We start from the raw sequence: 20,213 nt of genomic DNA, 5'->3' as shown, positions 1-20,213 counted from the left end.
TCAGAATTTTCCGACTGATCCTAATCTGGTAAATTATGACAAGAAAATAATAATCTAGTATCTTACTGTTCAATAATGATATAACTAAAAGAGATACAAATAAACTCGTTAACTATTTATTTTAAAGCAACTATAATAAATAACAAAATGTAACCACTAATTTGATTTACTGCTATCTTCTGTTTGATCGCCGAGCTTAAAGTCCATAGGTTTGTCATATCCCATCATTTTGGCATAATGTATGGGGTCTGTGAAGTGTCTTGCTTCTATGAAAAGGGGAACCCCCTTGGCGTTCAATGTGGTGAACGCACCGGGAATATCAGGGACTTGTACATCTTCCACTTTGAAGTCAAGCTGAAACATTTGTATGATTAAATATTTGATTCATTTACTAAAACTAAGGTAATGTTGAACCTTTCACAATTTACTTCTTGAGAGTATAAATAATCCAATAATCATTTATTTTTCTAGGTATAAATATTAATAAAACTATTTTCTTCTTTAAAAACAGAACTTTGAGTTCTAAAAATAAGGCCCACATACAAAAGGTATTGAGCATGAATGTGTATGGTTATCGAGTAAGAGGACAACAAAGGATGGAGCGTGTTAAAGAAGATATGGCTGCACAACTTGCAAGATGATGTCAGATAGGAAGGAGTGGACGAAGAGGACATGCAACTCCAAATTATAAATTGAAAAATAATGATGAGCTACTGTATAAAACTACACGTACCTTTTTCCTTGCTAAAAAGAAATTGATAGTGGTAGCACTGTATGTAGATGTTGTGGGGTCATAGTGTATTTCCGTCACATACTTTTTAGTTATGAAGTGGAGTAATAGAGGCGTTACAAAAGTGAAGAAGCCGACTACTGAGCATAATGCCACAAGTAGTGACGTGCTGCCAATCGTCGCTGCCTCTCTTATGATTATGGGCTGAGCCAACAGACCTGCTGCACTAGAACTCAGTGAGAACACCTTCACGCCCTTTATCTGTGGTGTCAAGGGACCGTAATATATACACTCCAACTTGTTATCTTCATCTCTTAGTTTCACTGCATAATGCCTGCTTATAACACCGGGACAGCTGATGATGGGTTTTAATTTCGAGGTTATCTGTTTTTGTATGAGAGGTTGGATGATTACCCTACTATTGTTCAACACACCTTGTGTACAAAAACGCAGCATTTTGCTTGTTGTTTTACTAATTTGAGTAAATTAAACGGAAAATCCAATAATCAATGCCATTGAATTACGATTATTTCTGCATTTAGAACTTTGACAATGACAAATGTCAATGTCAATATTTGTCAATTTTGACTGTTCTTTAGTGACATACAGTTTTAAGTTCAGAAATCATTTAAAGAGAAAATGATGTGGTAGAAAGTGAAGGTCAATCTTCGGTATCACTGGATGCCGTGAAGAGATGCCCCCTGTGCCCCCAGGCACGCTTTTTTAAAGGTAAGCGGGGTTTGAGCGTACACATTGGGAAGGTCCATAAATCCCAGTGCCCAGGGCCTACCAATGTGACCGCGCCAAACCCAACTCTTATCACAACTACACCAACTCTCGATCCTTTTTGGCAAAAACTATCGAAATTCAAAAATTCAGTCCCAGTATTAAAGCGGGTTCCCCGTGGAGCCAGGCCTCTGGTTGCTCAACACTTGGCAGGTTGTGTTCGCCTGGCTGCACGGGAGAACTCGCAACGTGCTTGGGAGGAATTGCTCACCTTCCCCTATAGAATTCTGCATGTTCAGAAAAGTTTGGCAAACAAAAAGTCACTAACAAAACAAATTAAAGACAATTGTACAACTTTAGGCCATACAGATTTCGATACTAAATTACCGACTCAAAGATGCTCAAATATTTCACGCCTAGTGGAATCAAAGTTGAGTGAAGGTGACATTCGGGGGGCTGCTAGAATTCTCTTCAGCAGTGATGTGGTGGCGCCGTGTTCTCCAGAGACACTTTCCGCTCTGGAGAGTAAGCACCCTGCCCCAGCCGATGACCTCTCTTTTCCCGAACCTCCTGATCCGGACACAGATATCCTCACAGTTACAGGTCGACACCTGGTTACAGCCATAGGCTCCTTCAGATGCGGCTCTGCAGGCGGCCTGGACGGCTTGAGTCCGCAACATTTAAAGGATCTCACCTGCCCAAGCGCCGGGGAAGCAGGTGAGTCGCTTTTGAAGGAGCTTACGGCCCTGACCAACCTTATGCTCTCCGGCAAGGTGGACGAAACCGTCATCGACGTTTTGTACGGAGCCAATCTATGTGCTCTGCGCAAAAAGGATGGCGGTATTCGTCCAATTGCCGTGGGGACTACTTACCGTCGTATGGTAGCCAAAATCTGCTCTAAATTTTGTAGTGAGGAAGTTTCGGAAAAATTTCAGCCCCTGCAGCTAGGTTACGGCTCGAAAGGGGGCTGCGAGGCTGCCGTACACGCCCTGTCGACCTACCTAAATCATGGGAAAGGAGATGTCATCCTGAAGGTTGACATCAAGAACGCCTTCAACTCGGTGAATAGGGACACCTTGCTGGCAGAAGTCAAAAAAGAAATACCCAAAATTTACAGTTTTCTTTGGCAATGCTATAGATACCCAACAAAATTATTATATCGGAACAACCTGTTAGAATCCGCTGTTGGCTGTCAACAAGGTGATCCACTCGGGCCTGTGATTTTTAGTTTGGCGATTAACCCAATTATTCGGCAGCTAAATTCTGAATTTAACGTGTGGTATCTCGACGACGGGACCCTGGGAGGCAACAGAGATACTGTTCTTAATGATTTAATTTTCCTAAAAGATAAATTCCACGACATTGGCCTCGACCTCAACCTATCTAAATGTGAACTTTTTATACCCGACTCGACTGACAGACAGACTATTCTTCAAAATTTCCTCACAATAGCTCCTGAAATTAAACCGATAGACCAAAGTTCTCTTTGCCTCCTTGGATCGCCTATACTGGAAGATTCATTTTTGGATTTTATTGAGAAGAAAATTCAAAATTTTAATGATGTTTCGGAAAGGCTACTCAAAATTAATATGCATGCAGCCATCACCATCATACGGTACTGCTGTTTTGGACCAAAACTTACATATAACTTGCGTGCTTCCCATTTATGGAAGCACACCAACCTTTTGGACAAAATCGACGAAATTATAAGACATACACTATCATCCATTTTAAATGTGGCCTTGGACGACAGAGCTTGGTCTCAAGCGACTCTTCCCATCCGTATGGGAGGACTTGGCGTCCGTAAAATTTCCAGTGTAAGTTTACCGGCCTTTATTTCCTCGGTCCACGGCACTGAGAAATTGATCAGGAAAATATTACCCACCACACTGGTCAATTTTGAGGTGCCAAGCCTGACTGAGGCTTTAAACGCTTGGAAAGTCGCATGCCCGAACACCGACTTACCCGCCAACCTGTCCTCTCAGAGACAGTGGGATGAGCCGCTCTGCAGAGTAATACGGAAAAGTTTAATCGATACGTCAATGACTTCTGCAGAGCGAGCGCGCCTACTGGCTGTGGGTGAATGGGAGTCGGGTCTATGGCTTCTTGCACTTCCGTCCTCAAACACAGGCACCATGTTTGATGACACCACCTTCAGACTCGCCGTTTGCCTCCGACTAGGTGCTCCATGCTGCTCTCCTCATCGCTGCCACTGCGGGGAAGCTGTCAACAGCCTCGATCACCACGGCCTGTCGTGCAGCCGGAGTGCCGGCCGCATACCACGACATGCCAACATAAACGACGTGATCCGTCGCGCTCTTGTTGCCGTCGGCGTGCCAGCCGTACTCGAACCAAATGGCTTGGCACGCGACGATGGCAAGAGACCAGACGGCATGTCGCTATTTCCGTGGAAGGTGGGTAGGACTTTAGTGTGGGACGCGACATGCGTCGACACTCTTGCGCCATCTCACCTTCCCGGAACTGCATGTCGTGCTGGCTCCGCCGCTGCACAAGCAGAGAACCTCAAGCGGCGCAAATATAGTACCCTTATAGGCAATTACATGTTTGAGCCGTTTGGGGTTGAAACTCTAGGGCCGTGGGGTCCGAGCGCCCACCTTCTTGCCAGGGATATTTCCCAGCGCCTGGTTGACACTTCCCGGGACCCAAAGGCTGGCTTTTATTTCGCACAGAGGTTGAGCATTGCCATCCAACGTGGCAATGCTGCCAGTCTTTTGGGTACATTACCCAGTGACAGCGATGAGGAGCAATTTTTTGATGCCCTGTATTAGTTTTAAGTTGTATATATATATAAGTTTATTTTATTTTCAATTAATGTAAATATTTTGTGAATAAATAAAGCGCTACTAGTTTAAAGAGAAAATGTCGAGTTGGATATAAGTTATGATTTATGAACCACTAATTTAAAAACAACACACATTGGATAAAGGTGTTTTTTTATTTAACTAAACATAAATCCAATCACATCAATAAAATTTATCATTCTTTACTTTATTTGTGATCCATAACCGAGTTTCATATTTACATTTGATGTTTTGTTGGACAATTGTCTACATCATAACAAAATCCGGTTTCCGTATCTAAAACCATAGGATCAGGACAGTCGCATCTTGAGAATCCACAAACAGTTCCTACAAGCGCCTGGTCTGGATGTTCACAAGTTCTCTGAGCTCGCCAATATGTCTGAGAACAATTGCTTATCCGTTGAATCATCCATTCTGGACACTTGTCTACACCTGGAAAAATATTCAAGATTTTTACTAAGTAGAATAAATTAAAAAAAATATATGTAATTATACATACACTAATATAATTAAGAGAAAATATTTTTTCGTTTGTTTGTGCGCTAGAGGCTCTGAAACTACAGAACTACCTAATTTATTTCCCTGATAGCCGATAGGTAGAACAGGAGGAACTTCTGGTAAAGTTCGCTTTTATAGAACAAAACCCTCAAAGACTCTTCTAATTATAGGTATAAGGTACAATAATGAATGATTATATGAGGTAGATCCGACGGGCACGGAATAAAAAAGTGAGTAAAAGCGCATAGACTATTATAATGATCGTCTTACGCTAATCGTTCGTGCAAGCATTTATCTTACAGACATGGACAAATACGGTGCTTAATAAAAGAAGGTACTGTTTAGATTGTTAAGCGTCTTTTATAAGGCAAGCAAACGTATGAAAAGATACTCACATGTATTATTGTGCCATAGGCAACGACCCGTCGTCTTTTCATGATAAGGTGAGACTACGCTCAAGCTAAATAGAAGAAACGTCCACTCAATCATGATTAGACTTATTGGCTAAACTAGATTCATCACCGCAGTTTACCTTTTATAATAGTAGAGTAGAGGGAGTAGCGTCACATGTTTATAACACGTACTAATTGAACAATGCTCATCACTCTACAATGGCGCTTTGTCTCTAAGTCATCTTAAAACAATGAATTAATAAAACAGTATAACACAAAGTATCAGATATTTATTCTATGAATCGTTCTTGTTATAGGCAAGGTAAGTGAATCGATCACAAACTTATCTAGATGCTTTATATTGGCGGTTTGTAAGGGAAAAGACTAGGTATAACTAGGGCTGCCATCTCGAATTCCGCCAAACCCGGACAAACATTAAAAAAACCCGGACTTTTAGCGTAAATCGCATTTTTTCCCCGAACGAGTACCTTTTTTTGTAAACAAAATAATACCTAATTTGTAATCCATTTACTATTAACATATACTTAAATTCAATGAGATGAAAAGTGACATGAAAAGTGTCCGGGTTTTCCCCGGACACTTCTTGAAACCCCGCCCGGACGGCCCCCGGACGGCCTCCAAACGAGGACAAATCCGGGGAAACCCGGACGGATGGCAGGCCTAGGTATAACGTGTTGCGCTCCTACAGGGAAGGGAACCTATAATAATCACATTATTTTTGCGTTATGGGGTCGATTCATTGGCCTAAACAAGCACGAGTGTATCACTACAATGCGGCTATCGCCTATCTGCCAGCCGAACAAACACCGCCTATTGATTCAGTTTATCTGTCCGCAAACAAAGCACGCGCGCCCTCAAGCACGGACGACGTGACTCCGACCAAAATATTTTTAAACACCATAAAAGACATCGTAGGCCAAACCCCAAGATAAATCTTTCACTTTCTTGAAAATCATATTCTACCGCTTATCTTTCGCCAAACAACCGTAAAAAGTGCGATTCTGGGTACCGTCTCCCGATAACGATCTGCGTAGTGTGTAATAATTTCATTTTATTTATCATCTTCAAAAAACTTAAGCGTTGCTTAAATAAAGATTTGGACGATTAGTTTTAATAGCAAAACCTACCATTATTAAGCTATTAATTGCTAGGATCTCGGTGATGCAGAATTTACGTCAAAAGCTTAAACCCGATAAAAAATTTTAGGATGTGCCAACTCATGGCCATAAAGGGCAGGTACCCACCTAATTATAACTTTCCAAATATGATCTATATCTTTCCTTAATGCATTTTAACGTAGAAGTTAAATATAATTAAGGGGTCCACCATATACGATATTCCATAAACTGGTATTGATCTTTGCAAATTGATGATGAGGTAAATAGCCTATAATTAGGTACCAAACTTGCTATAAAACAATAAAGCTAATTAGCAAATTAGTTGTTTTTACTAGATGAAGGTCTGTTGACAGCAAAATGGTTGATTTTATTGTCTCATATCCATGCTAATTCTAAGGTAATCAATAAAACCCTTTCTAAGTCTTTTAGATGAGCTTTTATCATCATCATTATCAGCTCATATTTTTCAAAAACAACGTATAATTTGTCATCACCTCTGTATCGAAAACACTACAGTTATACTCGCAATTATTTTTAAGTTTTGTCTCGATCGCAGATAATACGGTATACCTTTCCCGCCAACTCGAAAAGCTCTGTAAAGCTTTCATATTGCGCTATATCAATTTCAATCTAATGCCCACTGCTTAAAGCTCATAATCGAACAAAATTCGTAGTAATAATAGAGAGAGAAACAATGATATTACTGCCTTCTTCAACTACACTGTTGTTATACCCGTCCCTATCGCTCGCTGCAGTAAATAAGCGAGTAAAGGTTTTGTCTCTGTCACTAGTTTAGTCAAGTTTCTGAGTTGGTGAAGTGTTGACGCTTGTAGCAATCGTGGCTCAAGTTTGTTTACTTTTGTAAGGGAACCGAACTATGGAACTGACATAAATGGATTGTTTGACTGTGATGTGATTGGAGCAGTGTTAAACCTTGCTGTTATAATATATTTTTGTTAATAATGGAGACGAGGAGATTATTTTGGACAGTATTTTTGGGAGTTTTATGCAAAGCGGAGGCGGGGTTGATGGGCGATCAGTGCGACTGGACTGGCAGGTATGTTGATGTCGAAAGCCTATTGTTTGGCATACTTTTTATTCATCTATTTGAATATTAAATCAATCTACAATAGAGAAAGATTTGTACTCATAATTTTGTTTGGACTTTTAAATATTAACAATTCTCCAATTAGCTAAAGTGCACTTCTACTTAATTTGTTTGTTTTCGTGATCTCGTTTGCCAATTAAAACCATCGACTCGCCAACTGTCAAATAAGTTAATGATGTACCTACTTAAGAATTATATTACATACTTCATTTGTAATTTGTAACTATTAAAAAAAAAGTAAAAAAAATGAATGGATGAAATTTTTAAACTTACCTACCAACGTTTAATCTATTTCTGCATCTTTTAATAAAACTTACAGTTCGCTTTATCCTTGTGCTTATGGCAGTCTTCAACGAGCGGGATCATCTCCTCCTTACTCTTAATTACTATTAATGTAATGTCTCAGGCTAATTGTTAACCAGGTTCCTACTTAGGTAGTTCATAAGGTAACTGCATACTTCGCAGTTTTATATATATAAAAAAAAAACCTTTAGAAGATAACAAGAACGCAAGAATCCAATAAGTACCTATGGTGAATTCGCGCGGAATCCCTCAATCAAAATCCTTACCCGGGGCGAAACATCTTGGACGTGGCAATTTGCTTAATAATCGCCAACTTATTTCCAAAGCATTCTGCCATCGCGTGTCTTATATTGTTAACAACCTTTTAATGTTATTCAAATGAATCATTCATTGAATACCGCGATACCACGACATTTTTATCATAACTGCACAAATTATCGAAGCTGCCTGAGGGTAGGCCTTCTCATAATTCGTCTGCATCTACCTACCATTTGATTTTATCTTCAACCACATTTTATGTAGTCAGGAATACATTGTTGAATGTTACTTCATGCAATTATTACTCAAATAAGTAATTATACAGCAGAAGGTCGTGTCCCTCCGTGCAGATAATCTTTTGAGTAACTTCATTTGCATTACGTTGAATATCTACCATTGTATTTTGTACAAGACAGTACAAAATACATTCAAATTACCACCGTAATAATACACCGCAGTTATAAACCTACCTTATTAAAAGTAGATAAAGATTAAAGTTCATGTTGGAGCTATGATTGATTAAGAAACAATCGAATGAGGCGCACGAGCTCATTAACTCGCCCCTCTCTAGAACCACTCGTAGTCGATGCTCGATGTCAACACGTTATAACATTAAAACAAAATAATTGTTATTGTTAATGGGGGACGGAAACGATGTCAAATGGGGCTCGATTACGGAACAAAAATCAACAAGTGGGGTTTCCCTGCAGGGGCGGCGTGGGAAACCGAAGTGGAAACTGTTCTCGCCAACCCTCAGTTGTATTGTACCTACATGACCCTTCCGGCTAAAAGGGTGGCTCGCCCTTGTATCATGTACTCTATTGATTTACAGATACCATTTCCGATAGTCGATATTTCTAATGTTTTGACATTTGTTTTTAATGCTGAGAAACCAAACACACTTGAGAAGCTTAGATGTTAAAGCGAATCGCTCAATGAGTTAAGACGACTTCGTTGCCTCATTAGAAGCTAGAGCAGATGTCAAAAATACACAACGTAACACACAAATATTTTGGTTAAAACTTCGTTATTATGAGAAAGTCTCACCATATACTCGTTAGTAGGTGAAGTTCCCATCACATCCCAAGATTTTATTTATTTTTCTTATAAACAAACGCTAACGATACTTCATCCCAGATGAATGAATCTCCAACGCATTCGTAGTGATCTCTATTTGAGCATTTTCTTTTAACTATGTACAACATACCACTAATAAATGTACGAGGATACAGACCGAGGTTAGCATACAGGTATAAATACGAATAGAAAGAGAAAATTCGCGATAATATCTACGTGCGAGAAAGTATAAAGAAAGATTAGCCGCGAAGAAGCTATCAATGCAGAGGCTGCAAAAAGCAAATTGAGTGTCAATGTACCAGCATCACTGTGAACATTGAGGAGCATTCAAGTTCATACATTAATATTTATTAGGGAGGGAGGAGTGAACGGAGGGGCCCGGGATCTGTTTATTATAATATCCTCCTATTATAACGCGTTCGCACGATATGCTCCAAACCGGCTGATTGGTAAACCAGCGCCAATTGTTGTTTGAACCCTCCAAATCAATCTGTACGAGAATTTATCTATAGAAACGATAAATATAAAGTATATGACGAATATAAATTATGTGCTTTAGTAGGTCAATAGTTTTATCGAGCTATTCTTTTTAAAGCGAAATCAATTTGTTAATGAAAATCGCAAATGGATTATGTAATCGGATCAGGACAAATCTTTTCAAGTCCAGGGAACTTAACTGGATGTAATCGGATTGACCCTCGTTCTGACGTCAAAATGTGCACTGAATTATAATTGGCTAATTAAATTGCCCCACGCAAGTGCATCTTAACAACGGATGTGCGTAATGACTGTGACAACTGAACGTCACGAAAAACAAAACTAACGTGAACTAAATGCACACAGCAACGCCCAAACTTACACCATTTGTCAAAGTCATGCTAATGATAAATACGAAACTTTAGCAGCCGGGTAGACCCTTTATCCAAATTCCAATAGTACCAGAAGTATTGAAAACTTGTTTACAAAATATTTTTATCAGTAAGTCTAAAAATGTTTCACAATTAGGCGAAGATAAGGCTTAAATGGCCCTAAGTAGTTTTTTTTACTGATGGCGCCTTTCGACACAATATCTGACTTCACTTCTAACAATGGCCACTGCCACTAAATAGTTAAGTGCCCACAGCAGAAAAAATTGCATACAATTGCTTTAACATTCCTTTCATCCATTTCTAAAAGTCTCAAAGCCACACAACCTTTTTTGTAGAAGTTAAAAAGTTTAATGCATCATTAACCACAGGATTCAGGATCGTCTATGTAATGGTACACTTAAACAATAACTATTTCTAGACACATCTAAATTGTTAGATCTAGTCAGCAAATGTGCGAAGTGTGAGAACGTTTACTTAATGACATAGGGAAAAACCATATACATTAATAGAATAGTAGATAATAATAAGTTTGAAGATTTTTTGTGGCCAAGCTCATCAAGAGATCAGGAGATGTGTAATGTGCGCCTGAGAAAGAGTTTGCTACGGACATTATGAAATCATAGACAACAACCTACTTATGAAACTACTGAATCAAGGAATTGTACTTTGGAAGAAAAGCAAAGAAAGTTTGATGTATTAGAAATACCACAAAAGAGCAACATCCGATTTGAATATGGACAAATACTATTTTTGTGCTATAGCATCAGTAAAAAAATATACATTGTTATTTATGGGAAAATTATGTTTGCGGTTTTACTTCCTGAATTTGACCCATTTATTGAACGTAGCTAACCGCTTTGTGCGGATGTCACTATCTCAATATTTGCGTAATGGTCAGCCACGATAAAACATCAGATGGGGTATGGTGGATTGCATACCCGCGGGCTCTCACGCTCTCCATATGGCGAGGCGCGTACGTGTTACGCTGTTTTACGATTCCGCCTGTTCCTGGAAGAAGTTCCCGTTCCATATTCTGCAGAGGTTCATTATCATTAGTGATTCACAGCCGCGGTGCTACGGCTGGGACCGCCCAACCAGGACATTTCACATGGGATGGCCATGGGAACTTGTGGGAATATGTTCGTTACTCCGAAAGAAAACAAGCATCACATGTTGCTGGATGAAATCACGGTTATTTTTAAGCGACGATTGTTTTTATTCGCTCGCCAATTGAGGGCAATCAACGACACGTGTTCCGTTCGAGGCGCTCGCCTTAGGCCATCTATTGAGCTCGTTGATACCACGTCTAGTCAAATAAATGATCGCGATACTGGCGATTTGTAACGACCTACTCTTAAATAAATTAATGCTACTAATGACATTCTCAGACTTAATACAGTTTAAAATATCCCTTAACTGCAACTCTAAACCTAAGGATATTCGATTCGAAAACCATTCCCAACATACTTGAAAGGATCCCATTACTATTATCATCTTTAGTCTCATATCTTCATGTAACTCTACTTACAGAGAATTTTTATTATGCTTTCAAGCTCCAATCACAGAGATAATGGGTGCACGTTAGCTGCCCGCTGAAGGGTAATCCAATTCTTGTACCATGTGTCCACTTATCTTTTTGTCGTAAAGTTCGAGAACATTCTCAGAATTGAATAATGTCTAACGTTCACAAGTTTTTGGCGTTGATTGTTGTAATGATTGTGACCTAGTTCGATCGGTATTACTAACGCCCAAGTAGGTACCTTATTGCGTTTTCTTAGAAAGTCTACAGTCTAGAATGGTATAAAGAACAGAGCCTTTTAAACCATTCCATTGAATAAATCTGTGGATACTTGATAAATGCTAGTTTCAAGTCGGGTTCGGTAAAATGAGTCAACTTTATGTTGAGGAATACTATCAAACAAAAACATCCGATGTATCTATTAAGATGGTAATTCCCCAGTTAAACATTGAATTGTTTTGTTTCCATCGAACACGGAGTTCTTTGAATGGAACAGAACTAATTAACGGCGAATTGTAGGTCGGCATTGTGTTGATGGGTCAATGAAGCATCTCTTTGTGTCGCTACTGTTTACTTTTTCAATTCGTTCCCGGAGTTTTCTGTTTCTACGATTATTGTGAATGTGGTAACTGGTATGTAAGCAGAGATACCGCGGGAATTTTTGATAAATATATCTTTTATCATCCTTGAGATTTAATATTCCTGATCATACAGTCCTGTGATTCAATACATTACTAAATCTGAAAGTAAATGTTTGTGCTATCCCGTCAGAAAAAAAGAATTCTACACAATATATTTGGCCATGGCACCTTCAAAAAATGATCACTGCAAAAACACGTTAGATTTGGCTAAAAACTTTCGGGATCAAAAGGACCTTCTGAATAATGCATTAGACGCGTCTGGTCCATTATTAGTGACGGTGCGCGGGCGCAGAGCCCTTGCCGCACGAGCTGCATATTAATGCGCTACAATTTCGTCGACCGCTGTCAAATTACAATATTTATACGAATGTATTTCCGAAAGATATTCCTATGATATATGCCTTGTCACATAAAATCACGCTAAGAATAAATTATGCTTGTTCACCTTTACGTTTTATAATTTTTCATGATTATCTATTAATAAATTAGCTATACACAGACATTATGTGTGTGTTGTCGCCGTTGTAGAAATTTGATGCTTTTAGTGAAGCTAATATGAACATGCAAAATAATTGACGTTAATGCTTCGTTAGCGGCGGCACGGGCCGGTTTTGCCGTAATTTGAATCTGATCATGCGACGGGTGATGCGAGGGCGACGGGTCCACCCAACCAAACTCCGGCGAGAGTCGAAAGTCCTGTCATCTGTCACCCTGTGGTACATGTGTCGCGCCCGGACAGGGCAGGGCATGCCACCCACAGGAAGGAAGCTAACACCGATGATTTGATTCGCAAAACTTCCTCCAGGAGAAAAAATGCAATTTTAAACTCGGCATACCAGTGGATTTTGGCGTGGAATAATATCATGTTTACTTCATTTTTGCTTGCACAACCATTTAGGTCCATCATCATCCGTAAACAAAAAAACAAGTGAGCGGGGACCAACCGATTATAATGTAAAAAGAGGTTCGCGGTCGTTCCATAACCGATTGCAAATGGCAACTGCCGCAGGGCCTGCTGCGCCATTTATAGCTCTTCGCAATCTCGACTCCTAAAAAAACCATACAACAATTTTCTTCGGTGGATCGCTCCGTATCTATTGACGGTTCCGAGCTTATAATTAAATGAGATAAGTTGCCGAAAGACAATGAAAATTTGGTGTCACAAAAACTGCCAAACGCCGCGGCTCCTCTTCAAAATGCCTCGGCGTAACATGCGGTTGTGTCTGCAGTTTTTACCTTATCTTTTGTATGGTGAAAAGGCCTTTTAATATGGATCGGTCGGATATTCAAAATGTATGCAGACGGACACTATCACTACTGTTGTTTTATAAGAGTTCCTTGGACACAACGAAGAGCTTTGAGGAGTTATACGACCTGGCATACGAAGCCGCGTTTTAAATTGAGACCGGAATGCCATAAAGTGAGGCTCAGCTCTCATATAATAACTTGTTTACACAACGACTTAAGGTCCATAGCTGAGGCGACATAACAATGGCCGACCACTGAGCTTATGCCGACGTTCGTTGAGATTTCGTCCGATAATGGACTAAATTGGCTGTGGTTCGCTTAATAAGGTGTATTAAGTTTGTATCGGTGACAATCGTGTTTCGCTTTAGCGGCTTCATGAAAAGATTTTCTGGCTATATTCTTACATTGAAATCGGCATTGTATGGGCTATTTGAATCGTTTTATAAGCTCCGTTGTATCCGTAGAGATACATCCACTTCCTTTTATGATTTCATGTTAACTCACTTAATTCCAGACGAATGCGCTTAAGCCACGCTTGAAAAGTAGGTGTAACTTGATACGCGAACACGCAAAACGACACTTGATACTAAGAGCGAGCGCGGGCAGCGCGATGCGACGGATTTTGACACGTTCTTTTACAAATATGTTATGAAAGTTCAGAATTCTTAAAGGAAATAACTTAATAAATACGCCGGTGTCATCGCGTCTTATGACTTGCTTGTAATGCGCATACATAAACACGCATTGATATGCGCTTAGTCAGATATTATTTTATAAATGCAACGTTGGCTTATGCGGTTATCAAATCGAGCACGACAGCGGCGACTACACTGGTACCTACCAGTAGTATTGTATAGGCAGGACAAGCGCTTGGATTTATGGGACTGGTCCGGTAAGCGGCTTAGCAGCTACCACAATAAGAACACCACGATCACTGGGGCTTTTCACACCTCCTTGTTTGGGCCGCACGTTAGCATTCACGCCTTGTGTGTACCTACCCCTAAAGTTCGCGCCTTGCCTTTACATATCATATATTCATTATGTAAAAGCTTTTTATTTTCCTTTGAAGCGGTCAGCGTTGCGTTTGAACACTTTTGGAATCCTGACTGTGGCGGCACATTTTGGTAATTTTGTAGGGACTGTAAAACATACAGTGAACTTCTTGGAAGGGTATTTTGAAATGAATGTGGTATACGTCTCACTAATGTTGTTGAATATGCTGTCTAAGTGCCATTCGCGGCGAAAGTAGATTATGACCTTAAACAGAAAGCAATTAACTTTTACTGAGCATCTTTGGATAACAAGTTGCGGTTTATTCCTTCTGGACTAGAGTTTTTGTATGTGTGTGTTCACAAGCCAAACCTGGTAACAGTGGTAATGCCTTCCCAGTGCAACAGCCAGAGTGCCTCCAAGGCAGCTTAGAGGCTTATTATGGGTTGCCATGTTTTTGTAAGAACTAGAGGCTTAGAATGGTTCTGTTTTAAATATATCCAATTATAACACTGCAGTGAACACACACATTCTATAAGAGTATGGAGAGATCGATGTGTACAAAAGCGACCTTTCAACGAGTCATCAATCAGTCGCTGATGCTGTATCACAAAGAGTGTCGAAGCTGCGTCCTGCGTGACTCCGGGTCGTGATAATCGTGAGCGCCCGCTATTGTTCAAGTGAAAGTTGACGTTACGACGACGACCACGTTACGACTGCCTTGCGTGTTACCAAAACATCATTATACGAAATGACAATAATTTGTACATTTCCATTCAAATTATCGCCTAACAAATCAGACTTTACACTGTTTATGAAACATACTATGTGGTTTCTCGTTACAAGTTGCTGGTGCCAAATCACCATGGGTAACATCGTTCGATGTGTATAGAGGAATACAGCCAAACGATTACAAAAAATTAAAAACACCTTATAACTCCAAGATCACGATTTCACCAGAGCCTCAGCGACTACTACCGACCGACACAATTATTACCGTAATGGCCCTTTATAATATCAGCGACTGAAGTAATGTCTCCATCATTGTAAATGTAATTGCCAGAGGTTTTGTTGTCAAGTTAATCAAAATTGCATTACGTGTCGTTTCGTCACGGGCCCTCGCCGACAATTGGAGACAAAAAAGTTGCATTCATACATACCCGAGTATCGCTATTGCGATTCTTGATGATTGATGGGACAATTTATCGAGACTGAAGCGATGATGAGGTGCACGTATACGCTTTCTTGTCGCATGTCGTAGTTAATGTGGAGCGAGCTTCTTTGTAGCGTCCTATAAGAAAAATAAGTTGGAAAATCTCGACCACTCTACTTGGAAATGCAATTGGAATGTATTTAAATAGAGCCCATGACTGCTTATTCATGCTGTGTAGGTCCAGCACTGTAATATTGTGGTAGCAAAATACAATTTTAATATTGCCTGAAGTAATATTGCCTTGGATAAGTTGCAATAGCTGTAACGAGTGAGACGTTAAGCTTCTGCCTTCATTATTATAATGATAGCGAGATAGTGCACCTGCGTGACATCACAATAGAACATTATCGAGTGTTTACAGTTAATATTTAGATATATCCAATAGCCGTCCGGGCGTGGGCGGTACGGGTTGGCGTCTAACGAGTTATGTAAACACGGCGCGAGAGGTGACCACTGAGCCACATGAGCTATATGCGCACGCGCACGCCGATTAAACAACTCCAAGTAGCCATGTACTATGTCAAGGGTGAGGTGTCATTTCTAAGATGTTGAGAAAGTTGGTACATGCGTCGAGTTGCTATGTACTTTTGGAGGCTGTTGAATTATCCGGTGAACATCCTGTTCAATAATGAAATTCTCTCCTGGGACGGCTCTAGAACACATTTTAGTTTCTGGAGTCAAAAACCATAGGTACCTAATGCATCATATGAGTAAAGTGTAACCTAAGCTTTATTTACACACCAATACACCAATAACAGTATTTTTAGGACAATAGATAAGAAAATAAAGCGGTGCAGGAATGTTTGCGTAGGATGTGGACAGGCGAGGTGGCGCGCGGTCAAAATATTTTATTTGCACGAGCACCCCGGACAAAGGCACAAAACCTTGTTTGTGGTTCACCATTGTGTTGAGGTTTAGTGGCTGCTCAACAACTCCACGTACGTGCCGACGCACAGATTGTTAACCATCAGTTGAACCACACAAGAAATACGCAACCAACACAAGCCGTTTATCTACGAGTATCTCTTCATAAACGTTTATTAGAAACATCCAAATTATAATTATTAAATTGTAAGATTTCTACAGCTATTAAATAAATAACTAGTAAAAGCCGCTAGCAATTTAGATGCAATCTAAGTTATAGAGTTTGATAAATCATTATTTCCGATCGTACCATCAATCTCTAATTTGATTCGCGGTGCAATATTCAATTTTTGCTTTTTTCTTTAATTAAACTCATCTAGTAAAACAAATTTGTTATTGGAGTTCATTAAACTTGGCTCGAGGCATTGTTCAATCAAGACCGTATGAAATAAGATATTGTTTGCCGAACACTCCGAGACCACTGCTGCCCGGCGCGGGCGCTTTATGTCTAAATCATAATATTTTCCTTTCCAAGCCGATTCCAATAAAATGACCAACGGAATTGTACAATCTGAGCTGGACGAACAAGATACCGTATTTTATGACAAGTTTATCATTCCGAGGTATACTCACGCGCATTCTTCGATTTCGATACGTTTTATAAAATAAATTCGGTTACATTGATACAGAAAACAATACAGTGAATAGGATTGGTCATACGTCGTGAGTTGACTGTGTTAATAAAGCCTTATTAGACCAATAGGATACAGACATTTCTGACATGCTTAGTATCATCAAATCACAACGGGCTAGACCGATGGACATAAATCACAATTAATAAGACATTGTGTGGCTGCAAGAAAAGGATGCGAATATTTGTTGGAAGCCGTGCGCCCGCGCCGTCATCTTGCTTAATTTACGAAGTCGGCCTTTGGTACCGCACTAATTGGGTCCTAGTTCTGACTAAGCGGACACTCTGTTTCAATGTAACTCATTTGCATACCGACGCTAGTTATACATAGCGGCCTAGATAGATATATTCATATTTTTAAAAGCTTTATTAATGTTAACAGACAAACGTTTTTCGACTAATGAACGTTTTATAGCTTTATAACCATTTAGTGTTACCTGCGCTTGAGGTTTATTACACGGAGAGTTTCGAGGTCCGTTTCTAAGCATTTGTAAAACGAATTAAGATAATGAAAATGTTCTACAACATATATTGGGATATGTGTCCGAATTATCTGCTTATTTATAGCTGGCAATTAATTCTGAGTGTGGCGGCGAGCGAGTCATTAGCAGTAATTACATAGTCAAATAACATAATATGACACCACACGAACGACTACCTACATCTTAAAGTATACTTTAAGTTTGAGCGCCAGTAATTTATGTTCTCGATGCTAGACTAGTACAACTTTGTAGTGTAGCTGTTGCCGCGTTGCGACAATACCGTGAATTTAAATAAACGGTCCAATCCGTTCAGGTTACGACATTGTCCCTTTCCCTTCTCCTTGTTCCGACTGGCTGTCGATTTTATCTCAGTCTGATTTTGTAGTATCAGATATCCTTTATGTGGTGTAGGTGCTTAGGTAGGTAGAAATGTAGTAGATACTTTAATGAGATCGGTAAATCAAATGCAATAATACGAGTGGCTGCGCGGCGCGTGCCACAAGGCCGGTCGACTGAAGGAGTCAGATATCCTGGCGGTTGTTCTCGCTCGCGCGCGCACCACGACGCGCGCTCTATATAAGGTCTGCCAAGTATTATGATTACTCTTTAATGGAGATTTGACCTGTTTGGCAAGCCGTACGCGTTCGTCATTGCTGTCGTTACACCATATCCAAGCACGTGGCTCTGTAAGGCAGTGCATACGATACTGGACACCGCTATGACTTTATTCAAATCACCGCCAGATAAAAAATATCCGCGCCATATAAAGATAGATGGCGGTGCAATTTGAATGACGTATTTGGTGGGATGGCGGAATTTGGTGTTCATTTACCTATATGTATATAGCATGCATCTTGATGTTATTTGGGCCAATTAAAATGAGGCAATCTGTACGCAGTGAGTAATCACAGACATCCCTTTAATTGGATTTTCTTGAAATACCTTTCCGAAGCTTCTTGGCGGTTTAAATAATATGCAAGAAAGTGTGTCGGTCGGCGCATTCGTATTCTTAGTCATAAAATAATACTTACAAGTTTAGCAGGATCGCATTGGCAATAGCCGGGGGCGTCTTGTCTCGGCTCTGGTCCACCGTTAAATAATAACAAGCATGTACGTAGTTCCACTGGCTATAAATTGCTTGGTGCCGCCGGCCACGGGCCACGCAATACCAATGCGGAAAATATTGTGGTGTTCTGTAGCTAGAGCGGCTGTGCGGGTTCGCCAGAGGCTATGTAAAGCCTACTATTGTTGGTGCTCTGTAGTTGTCAAGCCAGTTGAACGGTTACCTAGCAGAATACTTGCCTAGCTCGAGTCCGGCTATTGTGCCTTTGTTTATGTATTGGACCATATAAACTCAATCGGTCTTTGTATTTTGTTGGTTTATTGAATCATAAAATACAAAGTATGCAGATACTTTTATGCGCATATAATAAAGAGGAAAATTATATTACCTATTGTAGATTAATCGTTTCTCTTTTAACCAGGAATAACATTTTAAACTTGTCTGATCGCCTAAAATTCCTTGAACAGTACTGAAAATCTCGCGTTACTCAACCGAGGGGTGATGACTATGACTGATGACAAAAAACGCAGATACAGAAAAAGGCTACATTAATGAAGGGCGAGCGTGCGGCTTCCTTCCAGGCGGTCGAGCATTCTGTCGCATTCCGGAGCTTTGTGCCGCGACCACGGAGCGCGCGACCACACCGCAACTCCGCATTACATAGCACTTATTCAATACCAAACGCTTTAGACACGGGACACTTTTTGTTCACCACAGTTTGGTGATCTATGAGCCTTGAAACAACTTCAATCGTTAATCAACTCACTGGAAACGTCCACTTTTCTTTTTATTACTCGTAATGTAGCTCGCGTGTCTTCTAACCGCAGCCAGTTTTTGTTTAGCGCTAAGTTTAGATACGAAACTTTCTTTATGTACGTGATGACTACTTTAACATAAAAAGTTTAATCTCATATGTAAAAAATAAGCATTTTCTTCAGAAACAAATAAATATGTCGTTGATGTCTTTTGAAGGCGCATGTCGTTAAAATCAAAAACTTTCTTTACTTTGGCAATGTCAAATTACAAGTATCTATGTATAAAATTGCTTCTTTTATATTTTATATCAATAGTAAATTAACACGGTAATTACAAATTGCTACGCGTGCGCAAAATTAAGCGTGAAAGTACAAAAGAAAGCTTAGTTCCGTCTCTAGGACCTAGGATTCGAATTTTCTCTTCTATTTAGTGGAATTTTAAAAGATTAGAAAGTGCAATAAACAAAATAAATAGGGCAATGAAACTGTAAGTGAAGATGTAAGCTAAGTTAGTATTCAGTTCACAAACCGCACGAGTGTTTCACACGACTCCTTGCGTATTCCACGGGCGTCCGCGCGTGAGAATCCTGCCCCAAAACATGCGGGTTTGTGAACTCATTATCTATTTAAATGTTATCGCGAGTACGCTTTCATATCGCCTGAAACATGATCTCTTCTCTGATAGTTATCTCATTCATCAAGATAATTGATTTTTGCGAATGCTGAACTGAGTAACTTTGGACCAGGAAATATCTCTTCATCTTTGCTGTCTATTCCCAATTTAATTGGCAGCATTACTACAAAGCTTTGTTAAATGAATTTCTC

General features: G+C 39.9%; 2 protein-coding genes and 1 long non-coding RNA gene across 3 annotated transcripts in view; 1 reads left to right on the top strand and 2 right to left on the bottom strand.

Moving 5' to 3' along the window:
* Window positions 1-100: 100 nt before the first annotated feature.
* Window positions 101-1,292, bottom strand: LOC110371399 (transmembrane protein 70 homolog, mitochondrial). Its single transcript, XM_021327625.3, has 2 exons — window positions 734-1,292; window positions 101-354 (listed from the first exon to the last, which is right to left on the bottom strand). Exons 1-2 carry the CDS (start codon window positions 1,184-1,186, stop codon window positions 157-159), a joined length of 651 nt encoding a protein of 216 aa, XP_021183300.3. The 5' UTR covers window positions 1,187-1,292; the 3' UTR covers window positions 101-156.
* Window positions 1,293-4,393: 3,101 nt separating this feature from the next.
* On the bottom strand, window positions 4,394-5,550 carry LOC135118108 (uncharacterized). The gene is made up of 2 exons (XR_010277367.1): window positions 5,172-5,550; window positions 4,394-4,710 (listed from the first exon to the last, which is right to left on the bottom strand). It is a non-coding gene; the product is annotated as an uncharacterized LOC135118108 (long non-coding RNA).
* Window positions 5,551-7,090: 1,540 nt separating this feature from the next.
* The window catches only part of LOC110371379 (meteorin-like protein), a 29,019-nt gene continuing 15,896 nt past the window's right edge, over window positions 7,091-20,213 (top strand). The window contains exon 1 of the mRNA XM_021327601.3: window positions 7,091-7,364. Coding sequence (XP_021183276.3) covers window positions 7,270-7,364 — 95 coding nt within the window. The 5' untranslated portion in view covers window positions 7,091-7,269. The remainder of the gene's footprint in view (window positions 7,365-20,213) is intronic.

This window comes from Helicoverpa armigera, chromosome 2, assembly GCF_030705265.1.
Source record: "Helicoverpa armigera isolate CAAS_96S chromosome 2, ASM3070526v1, whole genome shotgun sequence".
NCBI classification, from domain to species: Eukaryota; Metazoa; Arthropoda; class Insecta; order Lepidoptera; family Noctuidae; genus Helicoverpa; species Helicoverpa armigera.
Note: the sequence above shows the minus strand (reverse complement) of the source record. Positions and strands in the feature narration are given on the sequence as shown.